Source organism: Mus musculus, chromosome 15, assembly GCF_000001635.26.
Source record: "Mus musculus strain C57BL/6J chromosome 15, GRCm38.p6 C57BL/6J".
In the NCBI taxonomy this organism is placed as follows: domain Eukaryota; kingdom Metazoa; phylum Chordata; class Mammalia; order Rodentia; family Muridae; genus Mus; species Mus musculus.
In genome coordinates, this window is record NC_000081.6 from 82,389,154 (window position 1) to 82,407,253 (window position 18,100).

The window sequence follows — 18,100 nt, forward strand, 5'->3', positions numbered from 1 at the left end:
TTAGTGTCCTTGCTCACGCATCACAGCACAGAGCTGGTAGGGGAAGGGGGCAACTGGAATAGCATGGACTCTATAGTTGCTGGGCTGGGGCTGTCCATCAGGCACTGAGATGCTAAAGCGCTGCAGGAGGCAGGTGAAGAAGAGGAAGAGCTCCATGCGGGCCAGGGCCTCCCCCAGGCATGATCTGTGTCCTGTGTGTGGAAGAGGGCTCAGTTAGTCTGGGACCTGATTGGTGCTCCACCCTCCAAGGCACCCTGAGAAAAGGCAGGCAGCCAAGTAGAAAGTAGATTGCAGTCACCTGCTGAGAATGGCATGAAGGCCTCAGGCTTCACAAAGTGGCCCTGGGCATCGAGGAAGTGTTCAGGATGGAAGCGGAGGGGCTTTTCCCAGACAGTCTCATCTTTCAGCACGGAGGACATGTTGGGGATGAGGGTCGACCCCTGGCAGAAGGCACATAGTTTGAACATGGACTGGGGTGGGACTGCCTAGACACTGGTCACCAGGATAACAGGCAAAACTTCTCTGCACACATTGGATTCTCTCATTCACCTCAACCCCTGAGCCTCTCAGCACTTTGCAGGGCCCTGTAAAGATCAACCGTTGGTTGACCTGCCCAGCAACCATCCATGTGTGCAATGCTCTATAAATTGCCCTTTGGCCATTTTCTTTCACATTTCTCTTTCTTGAGGACTCTAAAAGGCTGCAGCATGCGTGAACTCTGTTTTTTTGTTTTTGTTTTTGTTTTGTTTTGTTTTTTTGAGCACATTAGAAATAGGACGTGGTGGTCTCTTCTGCCCTTGTGGGATAGTGATCATGATGAAGTAGTAATAGGCCCAGGCCTACCTTGGTGACGAGGAAGTCTTGCACTTCAATGTCACGACTTGTGATGCGTGGCAAAGGCAGTGGAGCAATGTCCCCAAAGCGCTGCACCTCATGAATGACAGCATTGGTGTAGGGCATGCGAGCCTGGTCTGCCATCTCTGGATGCTGCACTTGCCCTATGACCGCATCGATTTCCTGTTGGACTCTGCCTGGAGGGACAGCATCCCCTCAGTGAAACAGTCACAGGGGACTTCCCTGTCTTACAACCATGGTAAGGACTGAGGCGATGTGAGAAACAAGAGGGAGCGGCACTGGAGTCTGGGTTGAGTTAGCACTGGGTGCCACAAGAATCTCAAGTCACTGGGGATTGTGCCTCTACCTCCCTCCTAGCCCCACCAGGCTCACGCTGCACATCCGGATGCAGGATCATGAGCAGCAGGGCCCAGGACAGTGTGGTTGAGGTGGTCACCATCCCTGCAGTGAACAGGTCACCCACCACCATGCGCAGGTTCTCATCATTGAAGCTGCTCTCAGGATTCCCCTTGGCCTGGGCTACAAAAAAAGATGAGTTCAAGCCGGATGTGGTGGCACACACCTTTAATCCCAGCACTTGGGAGGCAGAGGCAGGTGAATTTCTGAGCTTGAGGCCAGCCTGGTCTATAGAGTGAGTTCCAGGACACCCAGAGCTATACAGAGAAACCCTGTCTTGAAAAAAAAAACAAAAAATAAAAAACAAACAACAACAAAAAAAGGATGGGCTCAGTAGGGAGAGGAAGTACTGCACGGCCTCCCATTGTTCCCAGGACAGCCCAGGTGCTGAGTTACTTGGTGATACACAAAACCCTACACATCAGACCTCACAGATCATAGATTTCAATCCACAGTCCCTGGCTACATCTCTTGGAGCTGCCATTCACCTTTTCTATCTCTGCCAGGAAGGCATCAGTCAAATTTCGGGGTGGCTGGTCAGGGTCCCAGGTGGTCCTATTCTCAGTCAACAGGTTATCCAGTATGGCCATGAAGGACTTCTGACCTTGGAAGACCATGTCAGCCAGCCCTGGGATGCGCAGGAATATTGGGAACTCATTAAGTACCTGTGAGAGACACAGAGGAAATCTCAGAGGTTCCTCTTCATGAAATGTACTATTAGTGAATCATGATCATGTATGGTGCTTATGAGCCACGGTGTTTGGAAGCAAATGATAGGACAGTGTGTGGAGTCAATTGTCTCTATCCCACATGAGTCTCAGACATCAAACTGGGGTTGGCTGGCTTGCTTGGCGAGCTCCTTACCCACTCACCATTTGACTGGTTCCTCAGTGCTATTGATGCTCCTTATCCACCTGGACCAGGCTCAGTTACCATCTTCCTTCGCAATGGACCCAGAGCCTGTTTGTCCCTACCTGTCCTCTGCCTCCTCTTCAGTTGTTAAATTTGCAAGAGACACTTAGAGGCTCTCTCAGCCCTAGGTGAACAAAGCAACATTCTACCCCAACTATAACCACAGGTTTTATGTCTTCCATGCAAACAGAAGGCCCAGGTTCTCCCCCTTTCCAGAAATCCTGATTTTGGTCCACTTCTCCCCTCATGTCCTTGACCAGATGTCAACAGGCATATCCTCCTGCAGTTGACCCCCAGAAGGTCTTTCTCACAGCCTTGGCACATAGCTTCCCTCAGGGAAGATGGACTGCACAGAAGTGTCTCTGTAGGCTGCCCTGAACCTCCTACCCCAGGAATGAAGCCAGAGATTTCTGTGAAACATTCTTTCAGCATTTTTAGCATCCTGATGAGGTAAGGGTCTTCATATTCAAAGCGACGGGCAAAAATGAGAGATGCAATCACATTGCACACAGCGTTGTTCAGCATGGTGTTGGGATTGATGGACTGCCCTGGGAGTGGAGATGGAGTGGAGATGCAAGCAAGTCAATGGACTGCCCATGTCTCCCTGTGCCCAGGTACATCCCTTACCCATCACCCACCAGCCTGGGCGGTGAAGGCATCACAGAGGTGTCTGGCCTCCTTGGTCACCCAGTCCTCCAGTGATTTCTTGCCCAGGCCGAAGTTGCGCAGGGTAGACACAGAGAATCGCCTCTGCTCTTGCCACTCGGGCCCGTAGGGTGCAAGGACCACACCTGCAGACACATCGGTATGTAACCAAGAATGTCCAACTCTACTGTCTCCTTCTCTCCTCAATTCTCTTTTCTGGGTTCTGTCCTGGCCATGAGCCTCTCAAAACCTTGCTATCACAATCCAGTGCATGCCTTCTGGGTAGTCCTCCTGGATTTCAGTGACTCTGCTGTGAATTGCTTGACCACATTCCCACCCACATTCATAACCTGTGCTTCCTCAGCTTATTCCCACACGTCTGAACCCAAATCCACCGTCCACACAGCCCTTTACCTTGGGATCCAGGCTTCACACCCAGGTACTCAAAGATGGGCACTTGAGGGCGGTCAGCAGTGTCCTCTCCACAGGTCAACAGCACTTCCTTCATTGCCTTCAGTCCATTGATCACAACCATAGGCTTCCAGCCCATCTGCAGGCTGAACACGTCACCATAGCGGTTTTGAAGCTGAAGTAGAGGGGCAGGAAACATAGAAAATGGACGTGCCCACAGATCATAAAACAAGGCTTACTTCCCAAACATTGTTGTCTTAGTCAGGGTTTCTATTCTTGGACCAATAACACGATCAAGAAGCAAGTTGGAGAGAAAATGTTTTATTCAGCTTACACTTCCATGTTGCTGTTCATCACCATAAACATCAGATCTGGAACTCAAGTAGGTCAGGAAACAGGAGGGCATGGCGAGATGTTACTTCCTGTTTTGCTTTCCCTAGCTTGCTCAGCTTGCTCTCTTATAGAACCCAAGATTATCAGCCCAGCCCACCCACCATAATGAGCCCTCCGCTCCCATCACTATTTGGGAAAATGCCTTACAGCTGGATCTCATGGAGGAATTTTCTTAAGGAAGCTCCTTGTCTGTCATAACTCCATCTTTTGTCAAGTTGCTTCACAAACCATCCAGTACAACTGTGAAAGTGAGTGTGCACAGGCAGTTTCTGGGTGTTTATGTGAATATGTGTGTATGGTTACCCATGCATGTTTGTATATGTGAAAGTGAATGTGTGTGCACAGGTGTATGTGTGTCCATATGTATGTGTGTACATGCACATTAGTGTGTATCTTGCTTGTTATTGAGCCTTGCTCCTCATGTATCCTGCTCCTCACTGAGCTCCATCCCCAGCCTGAGGCTGCCTACCACTGCAGTGTCTTATCTTTTAAGTTCAGCAAAGGAATCACAGTAGATGTGACTTCCCAGTGGTGATCTTGTCAGAGCCAGAAAACTGTCCTGGGTTCTTAGCATGTCAACATTCATAAAGAGACTCTGGTTCCTCGAGATGGTCAGTGAGGCCAGAGAGCACGCAACAGCAAGAGATTCAGGCAGCCACAGTCACTCTCTTCACTCAGTGTCCTAAATGACATTTTTGGTAGATGTCACAGCAGGCCAAGACCTTGTTTTTGACAGGGCCATAATGGACCTTTGTCCTCTATGGCTGCTGCCCTGTCCGAATCGACTAAATCCTGCTGTCACATCCTGCTTCACCTCCTGGAATTTGTCTTCTAAAATTTTGCTCTAGGAATTCCCAGTGGCTGCTACCAAAACATTTCCATGCCTGTCCTCTCTTGGAGGTCTAGATCCCTGTCTGACCTGTGGCCTAAGCCCTAGTATGTGCCGCTGTAGATACCATTACTTCAGTTACCATCTATTGCTAAGTCACTCACCTTGTACAAGCTGTATGGCATGTTACCTAGGTCCACCTGCAGCAAGTTACCCAGTACAGGCCATGGCACAGGGCCTGGTGGGCAGCGAGAAGTCCAGTGCTGGTGCCGGTGCATCAGGTCCACCAGTAATATGAAGATGACGGTGAATATGGCCACAGACCACAGGCCAGCCCCAGTCAGCAGCTCCATGGTTGCCCCACTGCTGCCCAGGCTTCCCAGAGGCCAATGACCAACACTCAATACAACACCTAGGATCAGGAAGCCCCAAGCTTCCTTTATAAGGATAAGGATCCTGCCACCTTATAAAGGAGTGCCAGGGTTGCCCTTTGTTCTCTGTGTGCAGCCCCAATCCTGTGTTTTTTTTGGCCCGGGATAGGGAGGACCCAGTGATATTCAGTTCCTTCCAGGAGCAGAGCATGCTGATTCTGCTGGGCTGAACATGGTAGGCAGCTGTCTAGTGGACTCCTGCTTCAAGATGGATGATCTGATTACTGTGTGCAGCAAATTCATTTGGTATGCTACCCATGCAAATCTTTGAGGGCTTGAGGACATCGCCTCAGAGAGGAATGAGACCTCCAAATCTTCATGGAGCACTTTGTTGACAGGACATGGGGCTTGACTGCCATCCTGTGAATGGCTTCTGTGCATGTTTGAGTGGTGGGAGGATGTTTTCTACAGTGGAGGGAAAGAGGCTGGAGCCCCTATGGGCAAAAGAAGGACAGGTGGGGAGGGAAGCTGGAATCCTTGCTTGTGAGTAGTGCAAAGGCATATAGAGCCCCTGTGGTAAAGTGGAAGTTACTGGTGGGAAGGCAGCTAGACGGCCTGTTGATTAGTGAGTGCCAGTGGGGAAGGCAGTTGGAGCATTGCCATCTTCACTACAGGTCTGTGGTCATCCAGTGGATCAGGCAGCAATAATTACAACACGAGATTTCTCAGGCCCAGTCTGGGAAAGCTGAGAAAAATCTGAGTATCTTGCTGCCCAAAGTTGTTACAGGGACTTGTCACATGCTGGCCTCTGTCTCTTATTCACCCTCAGTTTCTTGGTGGGTCAATCTCACCTGGGAACAGTTTTTCACATGGAGGTAGGTGAGGCAGTTTCCTTCCTCATGCCAGAGGCCTGTGGTCAGGGTGAGCATTCATGAGGAAAACAGAAAGATGACTCCCGAGCCTTCTAATAAATGGCCCTTGTGTGCTGGGCACTGCTGGACACATGGCACATAGCAGGTCCCCATACACTAGGGTCCAAAGAGGCTCAGTCCCTGTCCTTGCTGGGAATCCAGACCTCTGAAGATCGAAGGCTTAGAAGTCCTCCTGGAATCCAGGCAGGCTCTTTCTACTACAGCTTCACCATGGTGGAAGGGAGGCTTGAGTTGAATGGAGACACACCATGAAGCCCCAGAGCAAGGACTACACACAGGTCTCCTCTCTGCTGAATGTGCCCCCCTGCACTGACCACCTGTGTGTCACTGGAGCCTGTTGGTGACTCCAAGCTTATTGCTGGCCTGAAGCCTCTAAGTCTGTTTCTCCTCTTCCTGTCCATGCTCTTTGGCCCTGCCCAACCCAGTACTCTCGAATGGCACCATAGTTGGAACAGAGACAAATGTCTTTCTCAATCACCAAGTTGGTCTGAAAGGACACCTGCCTGGGAGGCAGGACACCATTATAGGTAAGGGTCAGAAAGGGAATTCAGGAGACAACCTGCTGAGGTCACTGTCAGATTCAGGCTGCTGGGTTTCTTCTGGTTAGTCCCAGGACCCTTCCAAGGTGACTTTTAGTGCCTGATGCTTAAACCTGCATGTCAGGGCTGGGACAACATATTCAGCCCTCATTTCTTCCTGTCTGGGTCATCCATGACATTATCTAAGAGAAGCAGTTGTGCTGACTGGGTGCTGGCCCCAGTGGGGGATGAGCTGATTTAGTCTGGATTTCCCTGCATCAGGTAAATGAGCCCTCGTGAGGGAAGTGCACAGAGAGGTGAGGGATGTCACTCCCTCTATGTTGTACTGGGTTTCCTCTCTATGTTTGACTCTTGGGAGAGGACTATATGGTCTGCTTACCTTGTGCCTGCTGCATCATTCCCTTTGTCTTTTGTCCATGTTTTCTCGGCCATGTGAACAACTGTGATCTGACAGAATCATGTGATGTTAGGGGGACTGGGGTCTGCATATTCATCTCAGCAGCACAGGTCTGCCATGTCCACAACAGGATGCTGGGACTGAGTACTTGGCCCTCAAGCATTGCTGCACTGGGGCAGCGATACTCCCAGGTTTGCCATTTTCTGCACACATGTCAACATATAATTGATTGCTGTCGTTTGGACTCCACTGGATGAGGTCAGATGCAACCTGGGCACATTTCTCCTGAACTCTGTCCTGTGCACTGTTTGTTCTCTCTATTGCCTTTGATCTGTCTCATTTTGTTGAAGTGAGGACCAGCGTTGAGTCTCAGGGCCATGTCCAGGTTGTCCTTCTTTCCCTAGGCATCCTGGGTCATGAGATATGGCTCATTGGGTAATTGTGATTCTTGAGGGCAGTCTTGGGAATGTTTAGTTTGGGCAAAGGATGGCTGAGGTGGCCTAGGGCTGGTTCAACCTTGGATGGTTACTCAACCCCCTCATGGTGTGAGTCCCCAGTGGGACTGTGGTCTATTAGCATGGTCTGGTACCTATGGAAATTCAAACCACAGAATCAATGTTTGAGCTGCACATTTGATAGGTAACTAAATGGAGGAATTGTAAATATTTTGACTGAAACTCCAAGATAAACAATGAGCAAATAGTTACAAGAAATGAAAGAAAAGGCATGGAAAGTACAACATTGGACCATTAGGTTCCACACTGAGACTGACCAGGAAGAGAAAAGTGTTTTTCTTCGATTTGATGGCCATGATTCCTACCATCCACAAGAATCGTAGCAGGCCTGCATTGGTTTTTAGATCTTTAAAGCTCCTCTTCTTAGTAGGAGAGAACATTTTGAGACATGGTGTACTGGCTAGTTTTGTGTCAACTTGACACAGCTGGAGTTATCACAGAAAAAGGAGCTTCAGTTGAGGAAATGTCTCCAAGAGATCCAACTGTAAGGCATTTTCTCAATTAGTGATCAAAGGGGAAAGGCCCCTTGTGGGTGGGACCATCTCTGGGCTGGTAATCTTGGTTCTATAAGAGAGCAGGCTGAGCAAGCCAGGGGAAGCAAGCCAGTAAGGAACATTCCTTCATGGCCTCTGCATCAATTCCTGCTTCTTGACCTGCTTTAGTTCCTGTCCTGACTTCCTTGGTGATGAACAGCAGTATGGAAGTGTAAGCCGAATAAACCCTTTCCTCCCCAACTTGCTTCTTGGTCATGATGTTTGTGCAGGAATAGAAACCCTCACTAAGACACATGGTTTGGTAATGAGAGACCTTCCCAACAAGGCATCCATGGGTTTGGTATTGTGACTTCCTGCTGTGTTGAGGTGGATGCCAGGACATATCGTGGATTACACAAAGCTGAAGGACACATAGTAGAATCATCGAGAGCTACCCCTGCACAGGAATCCTTCAAACATGCTGCTCCCTTAACAGTAAAGAAACTGTTGGTGGATTGTACTGGCTAGTTTTGTGTCAACTTGACACAGCTGGAGTTTTCACAGAAAAAGGAGCTTCAGTTGAGGAAATGCCTCCATGAGATCCAACTGTAAGGCATTTTCTCAATTAGTGTTCAAGGGGGAAAGGCCCCTTGTGGGTGGGACCGTCTCTGGTCTGTTAGTCTTGGGTTCTATAAGAGAGCAGGCTGAGCAAGCCAGGTTAGGCAAGCCAGTAAAGAATATCCCTCCATGACCTCTGCATCAGCTCCTGCTCCCTGACCTGCTTGAGTTCCAGTCCTGACTTCTTTCAGTGATGAACAGCAGTATGGAAGTGTAAGCCGAATAAACCCTTTCCTCCCCAACTTGCTTCTTGGTCATGATGTTTGTGCAGGAATAGAAACCCTGACTCAGACAGTGGATAGAGTTATAGTAGATGCTAGGATAATATAGTTTGGTAAGGCTGAGACCGTAGACAGTGTAGAAGACTGAGTGTAAAAGGAGAGTTCCTTGATGTTGTAACGATTGTGGTACATTCAGTCAAATTGTTGAGAGTACTACAGTCAAAGTTTATAACTGTGGGGTGAACACGCCTTTCTAAACAAGGGACACATGCTGCGGGATCACTGGGACTTCAGGCTGGGAGATCTGGCTATGTGGTGAGCTCTGGAGGAATGCCTGGAGGTTGTCTGGGAGAATGTGGTGTTTGTGGGATCTTAGAAAAGGAGGTCATGGTGATGTCCTGCACACAAACTAAACTTTCCCAAGGCTGCCTTCAAGAATCACAATCACCCAATGAGCCAGGATCATCATCCCACGACCCAGGATGCCTAGGGAAGGAAGGAAGCCCTGGACATGGCCCTGAGAGTCAAGATGAGTCTGTGGTGATTTCCTGAGTATAGCAGGAGAGGTGCTAGGTCATGGTACACCAGGATACAGAAACCAAGGTGATGTATACAGTGTAGGTGGAAGAAGATATGATGGCAGAAATAAAGAAGGAAATATTGGCAAAGTTATCTGTGTTGGGGAGAGTATAGGGATTTTAAAAATTGCAGTGGATTTGAACAATCAAATTGTGGCTGGAGAGATGGCTCAGCAGTTAAGAGCACTGTCTGTGCTTCTAGAGGTCCTGAGTTCAATTTTCCGCAACCACATGGTGGCTCACAACCATCTGCCATGGAAACTAATGACCTCTTCTGGTGTGTCTGAAGACAGCTACAGTGTACTCATGCTTAATACATAAAATGAATCTATAATTCCTTTAACTAAAGTAACAATCAAACTAAGGAGCCACTAAGGAACTCAGTGTCAGTGGAGGGCACTCAGAAGTTCCTTGCGGGTTGCTTTGGATCTGGTGATGCCATGATGACAGAAACAGTGGAAGATGATCTCTGAGTTTAAGGCCAGCCTGTTCTACATAGGGAGTTCCAGGCCAGCCTGGGCTGCAGAGAGCAGCCCTGGATTTAAAAAGTCATAAGCAGGATCTTCCCTGCTGTTTGGAAAGAGACTCTAAATCGACATTTCAGTAGGGAAATGGACAGACGACAAGCATGTGGAAATTAGCAACAACTTTCTGAAACAACCAGAGGGTCAAAATGCAAAGTAAATCAGACAATTCCAGGCAAACGGAAAGAGTATGTTACGGAAAATACAACAAGTAAATAAACCATCAACTCTCCCACCCACTGTCCAAAAGGTTTGGGGTGTGACTAGCGTGCTCCAAAGTCTGGGTTCAGCCCACAGCACCTCAAAAACGTATACAGAGAACTATCAGAGGAAGAAACAAGTGGAGTAGATCCAGACTGCCATCCTTGGGGTTCTATTGCTGTGACGCAACAGAAGGGTGGGAGGAAATAATTTTTTCATCTTAGAATTTACAGTGCCATCCTTTAGGGGAGTCAGGGCTGGGACCCAAGGCAGAAACTGAAGCAGAGACTGTGGAGGAGTGCTGCTTACTGGCTTGTCAGCATTCTTTTCTATATCATTCAGAACTACCAGCATTAGAGTGGCAGCACCCTTAAGATGCTGGGCCCTCCCACAATACCCATTAATAAAGAAGCTGCACCCCAGGCCAGCCTGCTGTGGCACCTTCTCAATCTAGGCTCTATCTTCCCAGAGGATGCTAGCTTGTGCCCACCTGACAGGACTGACACATGCAGAGACAGCAGAGGGGGTGACATATGACAGTTAACAAGGACGTTAAAAAAGAGGACCCCTTGGTGGGTGATTTGGGAGAAGTTGTGGGAGCAACGGAATAGTCAATGGACGGAAAAACTTTTTTTTTTTTTTTTTTTTTGCCAGGCAGTGGTGGCATATGCCTTTAATTTCAGTACTTGGGAGGCGAGGCTCTTGGATCTCTATGTTTGAGGCCAACTTGGTCTCCAGAGTAAGTTCTAAGATAGCCATGGCTACATAGAAAAATCTGGTCTGAAAACACCAAACCAAACCAATCAAATAAATAATACCCCCCCCCCCCACCTATACAAATCCTTCAAAAACAGAAAGAGGAGAGAGAGCCCCGGGGTAGTTGTGTCAATGATGGAGCTCAAAGGCTCATTTGTTTATAGCAATTTTAAGGCCAGGCTTGGAAAGATAGTGCTCTGTTTATTTGGGTTTCAGCCACATGGACAGGCACAGGATGGCTTTTTTCACCACTCAGGGTCAATTAGATGCAAAGATGGGGCAAGGCAGGAGCAGGGGAGAGGGACCCTCAAACCCTGCAGGTTCCTCCTTTTTGCCAGGTCTGTGGCCTTCAGTAACTACAGCATCCCAGGATGGTCTGGGGACCCTAGAAGGTAGAAAGTTTGTGGCATCTCTACTGTGGCTGGTGGGCAGGGCTGTGGGGCCTGTCCTCTCCTGATTCTATTGATGGGATGTCAGATTGTTAAGAAGTTGTGGAAAGCAGTTGAGTAGATCCAAAATATGCAGAAAAAAGGGAAGCAGAAAAAACTCCAAAGAAACCATCAATCTAAGTAACGACAGTGATGAGACATGCCATGTGCTACAGGCATGCTGCTTCTGACACCATACCCAGGGGCAGCAGGGAGGTGGCTGCAGGGATGGCTCAGGGGGTTGAGGGCTTGCTGGGGAGGCACAAGGACTGAGCTCAGATCCTAGCACCTATGCAATCCCAGGCTTGTTGTTGTGTGACAGTGACCACAGCAGGGGCAGGGACTGGCACATCCTGGGAACTCATTGGTCATCCAGTCCACCTGAAAGAACAGACTCCATGTTCTCAAATAGTAAAGGTGAAGTGGGGATACTGGAAGACATTGACATTGACTTCTTGTGTCCTCACATGAATGCACAGGCCAGAGCATCAGCACACACACACACACACACACACACACACACATACACAGACACAGACACAGATACACACACAAAACAGACACAAGCACACATACTTAAAGAGAGGCACATGTATAAACACATACACAGAGATACAGATACACACACACAGACACTTACATGCAGAAACACATACAGAGATGTATACCTACATATAACACATGCACATACAGATAATTTCACACACAGAGACAAACATGTGATCACACAGATATACTCAATTCACATCCAGACACATGCACATTCGCACATAAACACACAGACACATGTATACATACATGGATTCATAGCATATACACATGCCAATGCATACAAACTTAAGCCACATACCCATGAGCACACACATACGTACCTATGCCACACATATGTGCCTATGTAATACACACATGAACACACACAGATATGTAGGGCAATGGGCTATGCACAGACAGTCTGGTCTTTAGTCTAGTTGAGGTCTGAACCCGGCAGAGCCTGATGGGTGGTAATTCCCACATACATGGGACAGAAGGTGTTCCCTTATGCCTCCTGGACCCCTGGATCCTGTCGAAGTTACAGCCCCCGCATCCCACACAGAAGAGGCTCCTGGCTTTCAGTTATGTAGACAATGTCCCAAGCTTCTGACCTTCAGGCTATACTCTCCCAGTAACGTAGGAACAACAAGATAATAAGTCTACTATAAGAGGGGCTGCTTGGCCCCACCTTGCTCTCTCCCTCCTACTCTTAAGCTTTTTCTTTCCTTACCATAAGTCTTCCACTCTCTCTATTTAAACTTTCTTACTCTCTAGCCTTTCTTCTCACTTTCCTTTCCCCCTTTCTCTCCTCATGGCCATGACTGGTCTCTCTCTTTCTACTTTCTCTCTTTGCTCCTTCCTTTGTACAATAAAGCTTTAAAACCATTGTCTGTCTCTGTTTTTCAAGGCCTGCTGTGCTTGGATGATGGGTTAGGCTTTCTCCTAATGGGCCGTGCCTAATCTCCTGTCAGAAGGCCTTCCTGTGCTCCAGCCATGGCCCGGACTTAGGACTCTTGCCTGTATGCTCTGGCTGAGCATACATAATAACTTAGGGTCAGTGCCCAACACTACATGAAACAAAATGGTACTGCTTTTGAATTTTAGTGAGCCTGACCAAAATGAAAAAAAAAAAGACACTCAAACAAACATCAATCTGCCTGGTATGCCAAGGAATGTGACCAGGGCTGAAGAGCAACTTCAGCTTGGGGAGTTCTGGGCTGCACAGTCCAGGACAGGTGCTTGAGCCTTGTCAGGCTGTTGGAGACCTTGACTGAGGATCTGGCACATGCTGACAGCAATGTCTCCTTACACTGGGGCTGAAGGCCGTGTGCCACCATTTATACCAGCAATAGGAATTTTGGCAAGTGGTCCTTGGTTTCCCGAGTGTGACTTAGAGTTGCAGAGACCAGTAAGCCATGTGGGTGCTCCATCTCTCTGGCACCCACCAAGCCCCTGGATAGGGAGGGTCACTGAGGTTCCCTGTGAGCAATGTCCTCAGCCTGAGTCATACTGGTGACTGGGAATTTGACACATCTAACAGACAGATGGGAGTGTGCCAGACTCCCTGAACTCTGTTGTCACTTTGCCTGCTGCTCCTTGTCTTCTCTGCCATTCCTGTGTGGTCAACACTTTGAAGATAGCAGAATCCTGTCCCTGGGAGTATTTCCAGTCACTCATAGAACCACAGGGTGTTGGGGACCACCATGTCATGTCTCCAGACAGGCTTTCTTAGTGAAAGCCTACTACACCAGTCTCAGAGACCACTGATGAGTCTCACTGGAGGACACAGGGTCACAAGGGTCACTCTTGAACACAGCCTACCTTTTTGTTCTCTTTTTTCCTCCTCCTTTACTCCCTCCCTCCTTTCTGTCTTCTTTGTGCATCCTCTTCGTAGCTCTGCTTTCATTTGACCAGGCTAGTTGTATAGCCCAGGCTGCTCTAAGCCTTGCTGTATATCCCAGGATAGCATCACACACATGATCCTCCTGATTTGGGCTCCCAAGTGCTGAAACTGTAGCCCTATACCAATGGACCAGGCACAGAATATCCTTTGATCACAGCAGTCAAGTTGTCTCTTGAGAAGAGATGAGGCAGGTGGAAAGATTGGTTGGCGACTATTGTCTGAAGACCCAGCAAGAGAGGGCTGGGATTGAAGCAGAAAACAGCAGCAGCCACAAGATTGGTTTATTTTGCATGGCTCAGCCTGCCCTGCCTACCATGACTGGAATTAGTGTCCTTGCTCACGCATCACAGCACAGAGCTGGTAGGGGTAGGGGGCAACCGGAAAAGGAAAGACACCAAGGTTTCTAGGCCTGGGCTGTCCATTGGGCACTGAGAAGCTAAAGTGCTGCAGGAGGCACGTGAAGAAGAGGAAGAGCTCCATGCGGGCCAGGGGCTCACCCAGGCATGATCTGCGGCCTGTGTGTGGAAGAGGGCTCAGTTAGTCTGGGACCTGATTGGTTCTCCACCCTCTAAGGCACCCTTGGGAGAGACAGGCAGCTAGGCATCCCCCAGGCACCTGCTGAGAATGGCATGAAGGCCTCAGGCTTCACAAAGTGGCCCTGGGCATCGAGGAAGTGTTCAGGATGGAAGCGGAGGGGCTTTTCCCAGACAGTCTCATCCTTCAGCACGGAGGACATGTTGGGGATGAGGATTGACCCCTGGCAGAAGGCACATAATTTGAACATGGACTGGGGTGGGACTGCCTAGACACTGGTCACCAGGATAACAGGCAAAACTTCTCTGCACACATTGGATTCTCTCATTCACCTCAACCCCTGAGCCTCTTAGCATCTTGAAGGGCCCTGTAATAGATTTCCCAGGGGTGGCCTACCCAGCACCCATTCCTATGCATAATGCTCCATAAATTGCCCTGTGGCCATTTTCTTTCACATTTCTCTTTCTTGAGGACTCTAAAAGGCTGCACCCTGCATGCATTCTGGTTCTTGGGAACATGTTAGGAATTGGATGTGCTGATGTTGGTCTCTTCTGCCCTTGTGGGATAGTGATCATGATGAAGTAGTAACAGGCCCAGGCCTACCTTGGGGATGAGGAAGTCCTGCACTTCAATGTCACGACTTGTGATGCGTGGCAAATTCAGTGGAGCAATGTCCCCAAAGCGCTGTACCTCATGAATGACAGCATTGGTGTAGGGCATACGAGCCTGGTCTGCCATCTCTGGATGCCGCACCTGCCCTATGACCGCATCGATTTCCTGTTGGACTCTGCCTGGAGGGACAGCATCACCTCAGTGAAAAAGTCACAGGGGACATCCCTGTCTTACAACCATGGTAAGGACTGAGGCGATGTGAGAAACAAGAGGGAGCGGCACTGGAGTCTGGGTTGAGTTAGCACTGGGTGCCACAAGAATCTCAAGTCACTGGGGATTGTGCCTCTACCTCCCTCCTAGCCCCACCAGGCTCACGCTGCACATCCGGATGCAGGATCATGAGCAGCAGGGCCCAGGACAGTGTGGTTGAGGTGGTCACCATCCCTGCAGTGAACAGGTCTAGCACAACCATGCGCAGGTTCTCATCATTGAAGCTGCTCTCAGCATTCCCCTTTACCTGGGCCAGGCAGAGATGATGTGCTTAGCAGGGACAGGAAGTCCCACATGGCCTCCCATTGTCCCTGAGGCAGCCCAGGTGCTGAGTCACTTGATGATACACAGGACTCTACCCATCTACCCTCCCAGATCACAGGACATCAGCCCACAGCCCCTGGCAACATCGTTTGAATCTGCCAGTCACCTTCTCTATCTCTGCCAGGAAGGCATCAGTCAAATTTCGGGGTGGCTGGTCAGGGTCCCAGGTGTTCCTATTCTCAGTCAACAGATTCTCCACTATGGCCAGTAAGGACTTCTGACCTTGGAAGACCTTCCCAGGCAGTCCTGGGATGCGCAGGAGTATGGGGAACATATTAAGAACCTGTGAGAATACAGTAAGTCTCAGAGGTTCATCTTCATAAAATTAATTATTAGTGAATCATGATCATGTATGGTGCTTATGAGCCATGGTGTGTGGAAGCAAGTGATAGGACAGTGTGTGGAGTCAATTGTCTCTATCCCACATGAGTCTCAGACATCAAACTGGGGTTGGCTGGCTTGCTTGGCGAGTCCTTACCCACCCACCATTTGACTGGTTCCTCGGTTCTATTGATGCTCCTTATCCACCTGGACCAGGCTCAGTTTCCAGCCTCCTTCACAATGGACCCAGAGCCTGTTTGTCCCTACCTCTCCCCTGTCCTATCTTCAATTATTAAATTTGCAAGAGCCACCTAAGTAAAGTTCTCTCAGCCCTAGGAGAACAGGAATATTCTACCCCAACGACAACCACAGGCTTTGTGTCTTACATGCAAAAGAAGGCCCAGGTTCTCTCCCTTTCTGGAAATACTAACCTTGGTCCACTTCTCCCATCCTGTCATCTAACAGTTGTCAACAGTCATATCCTTCTGGAGTTGAACCTAAGAAGGCCTCTCGCACAGCCTTGGCACATAGCTTCCCTCAGCGAAGATGGACTGCACAGAAGTGGCTCTGTAGCCTGCCCTGAACCTCCTACCTCAGGAATTAAGCCAGAGATTTCTGTCAAACTATCTTCCAGTACTTTCTGCATCCTGATGAGGTAAGGGTCTTCATATTCAAAGCGACGGGCAAAAATGAGAGATGCAATCACATTGCACACAGCGTTGTTCAGCATGGTGTTGGGATTGATGGGCTGCCCTGGGAGTGGATATGGAATGGAGATGCAAGCAAGTCAATGGACTGCCCATGTCTCCCTGTGCCCAGCTACATCCCTCACCCATCACCCACCAGCCTGGGCGGTGAAGGCATCACAGAGGTGTCTGGCCTCCTTGGTCACCCAGTCCTCCAGTGATTTCTTGCCCAGGCCAAAGTTGCGCAGGGTAGACACAGAGAATCGCCTCTGCTCTCGCCACTCGGGCCCGTAGGGTGCAAGGACCACACCTGCAGACACATCGGTATGTAACCAAGAATGCCCAACTCTACTGTCTCCTTCTCTCCTCAATTCTCTTTTCTGTGTTCTGTCCTGGCCATGAGCCTCTCAAAACCTTGCTATCACAATCCAGTGCATGCCTTCTGGGTAGTCCTCCTGGATTCCAGTGACTCTTCTGTGAATTGCTTGACCACATTCCCACCCACATTCATAACCTGTGCTTCCTCAGCTTATTCCCACACGTCTGAACCCAAATCCACCGTCCACACAGCCCTTTACCTTGGGATCCAGGCTTCACACCCAGGTACTCAAAGATGGGCACTTGAGGGCGGTCAGCAGTGTCCTCTCCACAGGTCAACAGCACTTCCTTCATTGCCTTCAGTCCATTGATCACAACCATAGGCTTCCAGCCCATCTGCAGGCTGAACACGTCACCATAGCGGTTTTGAAGCTGACGTAGAGGGACAAAGCACATAGGAAGTAGAGGTGCCCACAGATAATAGAACCAGTTTCACTGCACAACAATGTCAAAGTGAGAGGGTGCCAGGCAGTTTCTTTGTGTGTGAGTGCACATTTGTGTATGTTTACATATGCATGTTTGTGTATGTGAATTTAAGTATGTGTGCATATGTGTATGTGACTCCATGTATCTCTCTGTCTCTGTATTTGCATGTGTACATATCTATTTGTGTGTATCTTGCTTGTTATTGAACCTTGCTCATATATCCTGGGAAAATGCTCTTCATTGAGCTCCATCCCATGCGTGAGGAGGCCTACTAATGTGGTGTCTTATCTTTTAAGTTTAGCAAAGGTGTCATAGTAGATGTCACACCCCAGCAGTTCCCTGGCCAGACCCAGAAACCTATCTTGGGTTCTTTTAGTATGTCAATATACGTGAAAAAAACTCTGGTTCCTCTTGATGAGCAGTGAGTCCAGAGAGCACACAGAAGCAAGAGATTCACGCAGCCACAGTCCCTCTCTCCACTCAGTGTCACGACTGACATGGAGTGGTAGACTTCACAGCATATCAAGACCTCATCATTGACAGGAACATAAAGTACTTGGGACCTCTACAGTTCCTGTCCTGTCCAACTAGGCTGAACATTCCTTTCATACCTTGCTTCACCCTTGGATTTTATTCCCCCAATCCTTTGCCCTACAAATTCCCAGTGGCTGCCACAAAAACATGTCTAAGCCTATTCCCTCTTGGGGATCTAGATCTAGCCACTAAACTGTGGCTCAAACCCTACTATGTGCCACTATGGACACTATAACCTCACATACCATCCATTGCTGAGTCACTCACCTTGTACAAGCTGTATGGCATGTTATCCAGGTCCACCTGCAGCAGGTTACCCAGCACAGGCCATGGCACAGGGCCCGGTGGGTAGCGAGAAGTCCAGCGCTGGTGCCGGTGCATCAGGTCCACCAGTAATATGAAGATAACGGTGAATATGGCCACAGACCACAGGCCAGCCCCAGTCAGCAGCTCCATGGCTACCCCACTTCTGCCCAGGCTTTCCAGAGACCAATGAACAACACTCAATGTAACACCTAGAATCAGACTGGCCCAAGCTTGGATCCTGCTGCCTTATAAAGGAGTGCCAGGGTTGCCCTTTGTCCTCT

General features: G+C 49.1%; 2 protein-coding genes and 1 non-coding gene across 4 annotated transcripts; all 3 read right to left on the bottom strand.

Moving 5' to 3' along the window:
• Cyp2d11 (cytochrome P450, family 2, subfamily d, polypeptide 11) lies at positions 1 to 4,869 on the bottom strand. Its single transcript, NM_001104531.1, has 9 exons — positions 4,606 to 4,869; positions 3,223 to 3,394; positions 2,802 to 2,954; positions 2,551 to 2,711; positions 1,740 to 1,916; positions 1,228 to 1,369; positions 844 to 1,031; positions 299 to 440; positions 1 to 191 (listed from the first exon to the last, which is right to left on the bottom strand). Exons 1-9 carry the CDS (start codon positions 4,792 to 4,794, stop codon positions 1 to 3), a joined length of 1,515 nt encoding a protein of 504 aa, NP_001098001.1. The 5' UTR covers positions 4,795 to 4,869.
• Mir7684 (microRNA 7684) lies at positions 4,766 to 4,825 on the bottom strand. Its single transcript, NR_106153.1, has one exon. It is a non-coding gene; the product is annotated as a microRNA 7684 (primary transcript).
• An 8,822-nt stretch (positions 4,870 to 13,691) lies between the features above and the next one.
• On the bottom strand, positions 13,692 to 18,100 carry Cyp2d10 (cytochrome P450, family 2, subfamily d, polypeptide 10). Of its 2 annotated transcripts, NM_010005.3 has the most exons (9): positions 17,781 to 18,041; positions 16,754 to 16,925; positions 16,333 to 16,485; positions 16,082 to 16,242; positions 15,275 to 15,451; positions 14,950 to 15,091; positions 14,566 to 14,753; positions 14,044 to 14,185; positions 13,693 to 13,943 (listed from the first exon to the last, which is right to left on the bottom strand). In NM_010005.3, the coding sequence occupies exons 1-9, from the start codon at positions 17,967 to 17,969 to the stop codon at positions 13,753 to 13,755; spliced, it is 1,515 nt and encodes a 504-aa protein (NP_034135.2). In that variant the 5' UTR covers positions 17,970 to 18,041; the 3' UTR covers positions 13,693 to 13,752. The 2 variants fall into 2 exon arrangements, with proteins under 2 accessions (XP_006520454.1, NP_034135.2); XM_006520391.4 differs by lacking the exon at positions 15,275 to 15,451 and having other exon boundaries at positions 13,692 to 13,943; positions 17,781 to 18,100.

Excerpts from the sequence above, each read along its gene's own strand:
- Cyp2d10 (NM_010005.3), bottom strand. The coding sequence starts at position 17,969 with ATGGAGCTGCTGACTGGGGCTGGCCTGTGGTCTGTGGCCATATTCACC. Across the intron at positions 16,243-16,332 it reads TGCCTTCACCGCCCAGGCTG|GGCAGCCCATCAATCCCAAC; the intron begins GTGGGTGATGGG and ends ATCCACTCCCAG. Across the intron at positions 14,186-14,565 it reads AGGACTTCCTCATCCCCAAG|GGGTCAATCCTCATCCCCAA; the intron begins GTAGGCCTGGGC and ends GCCTTCTGCCAG.
- Cyp2d11 (NM_001104531.1), bottom strand. The coding sequence starts at position 4,794 with ATGGAGCTGCTGACTGGGGCTGGCCTGTGGTCTGTGGCCATATTCACC. Across the intron at positions 2,712-2,801 it reads TGCCTTCACCGCCCAGGCTG|GGCAGTCCATCAATCCCAAC; the intron begins GTGGGTGATGGG and ends CTCCACTCCCAG. Across the intron at positions 1,370-1,739 it reads TCCTGGCAGAGATAGAAAAG|GCCAAGGGGAATCCTGAGAG; the intron begins GTGAATGGCAGC and ends TTTGTAGCCCAG.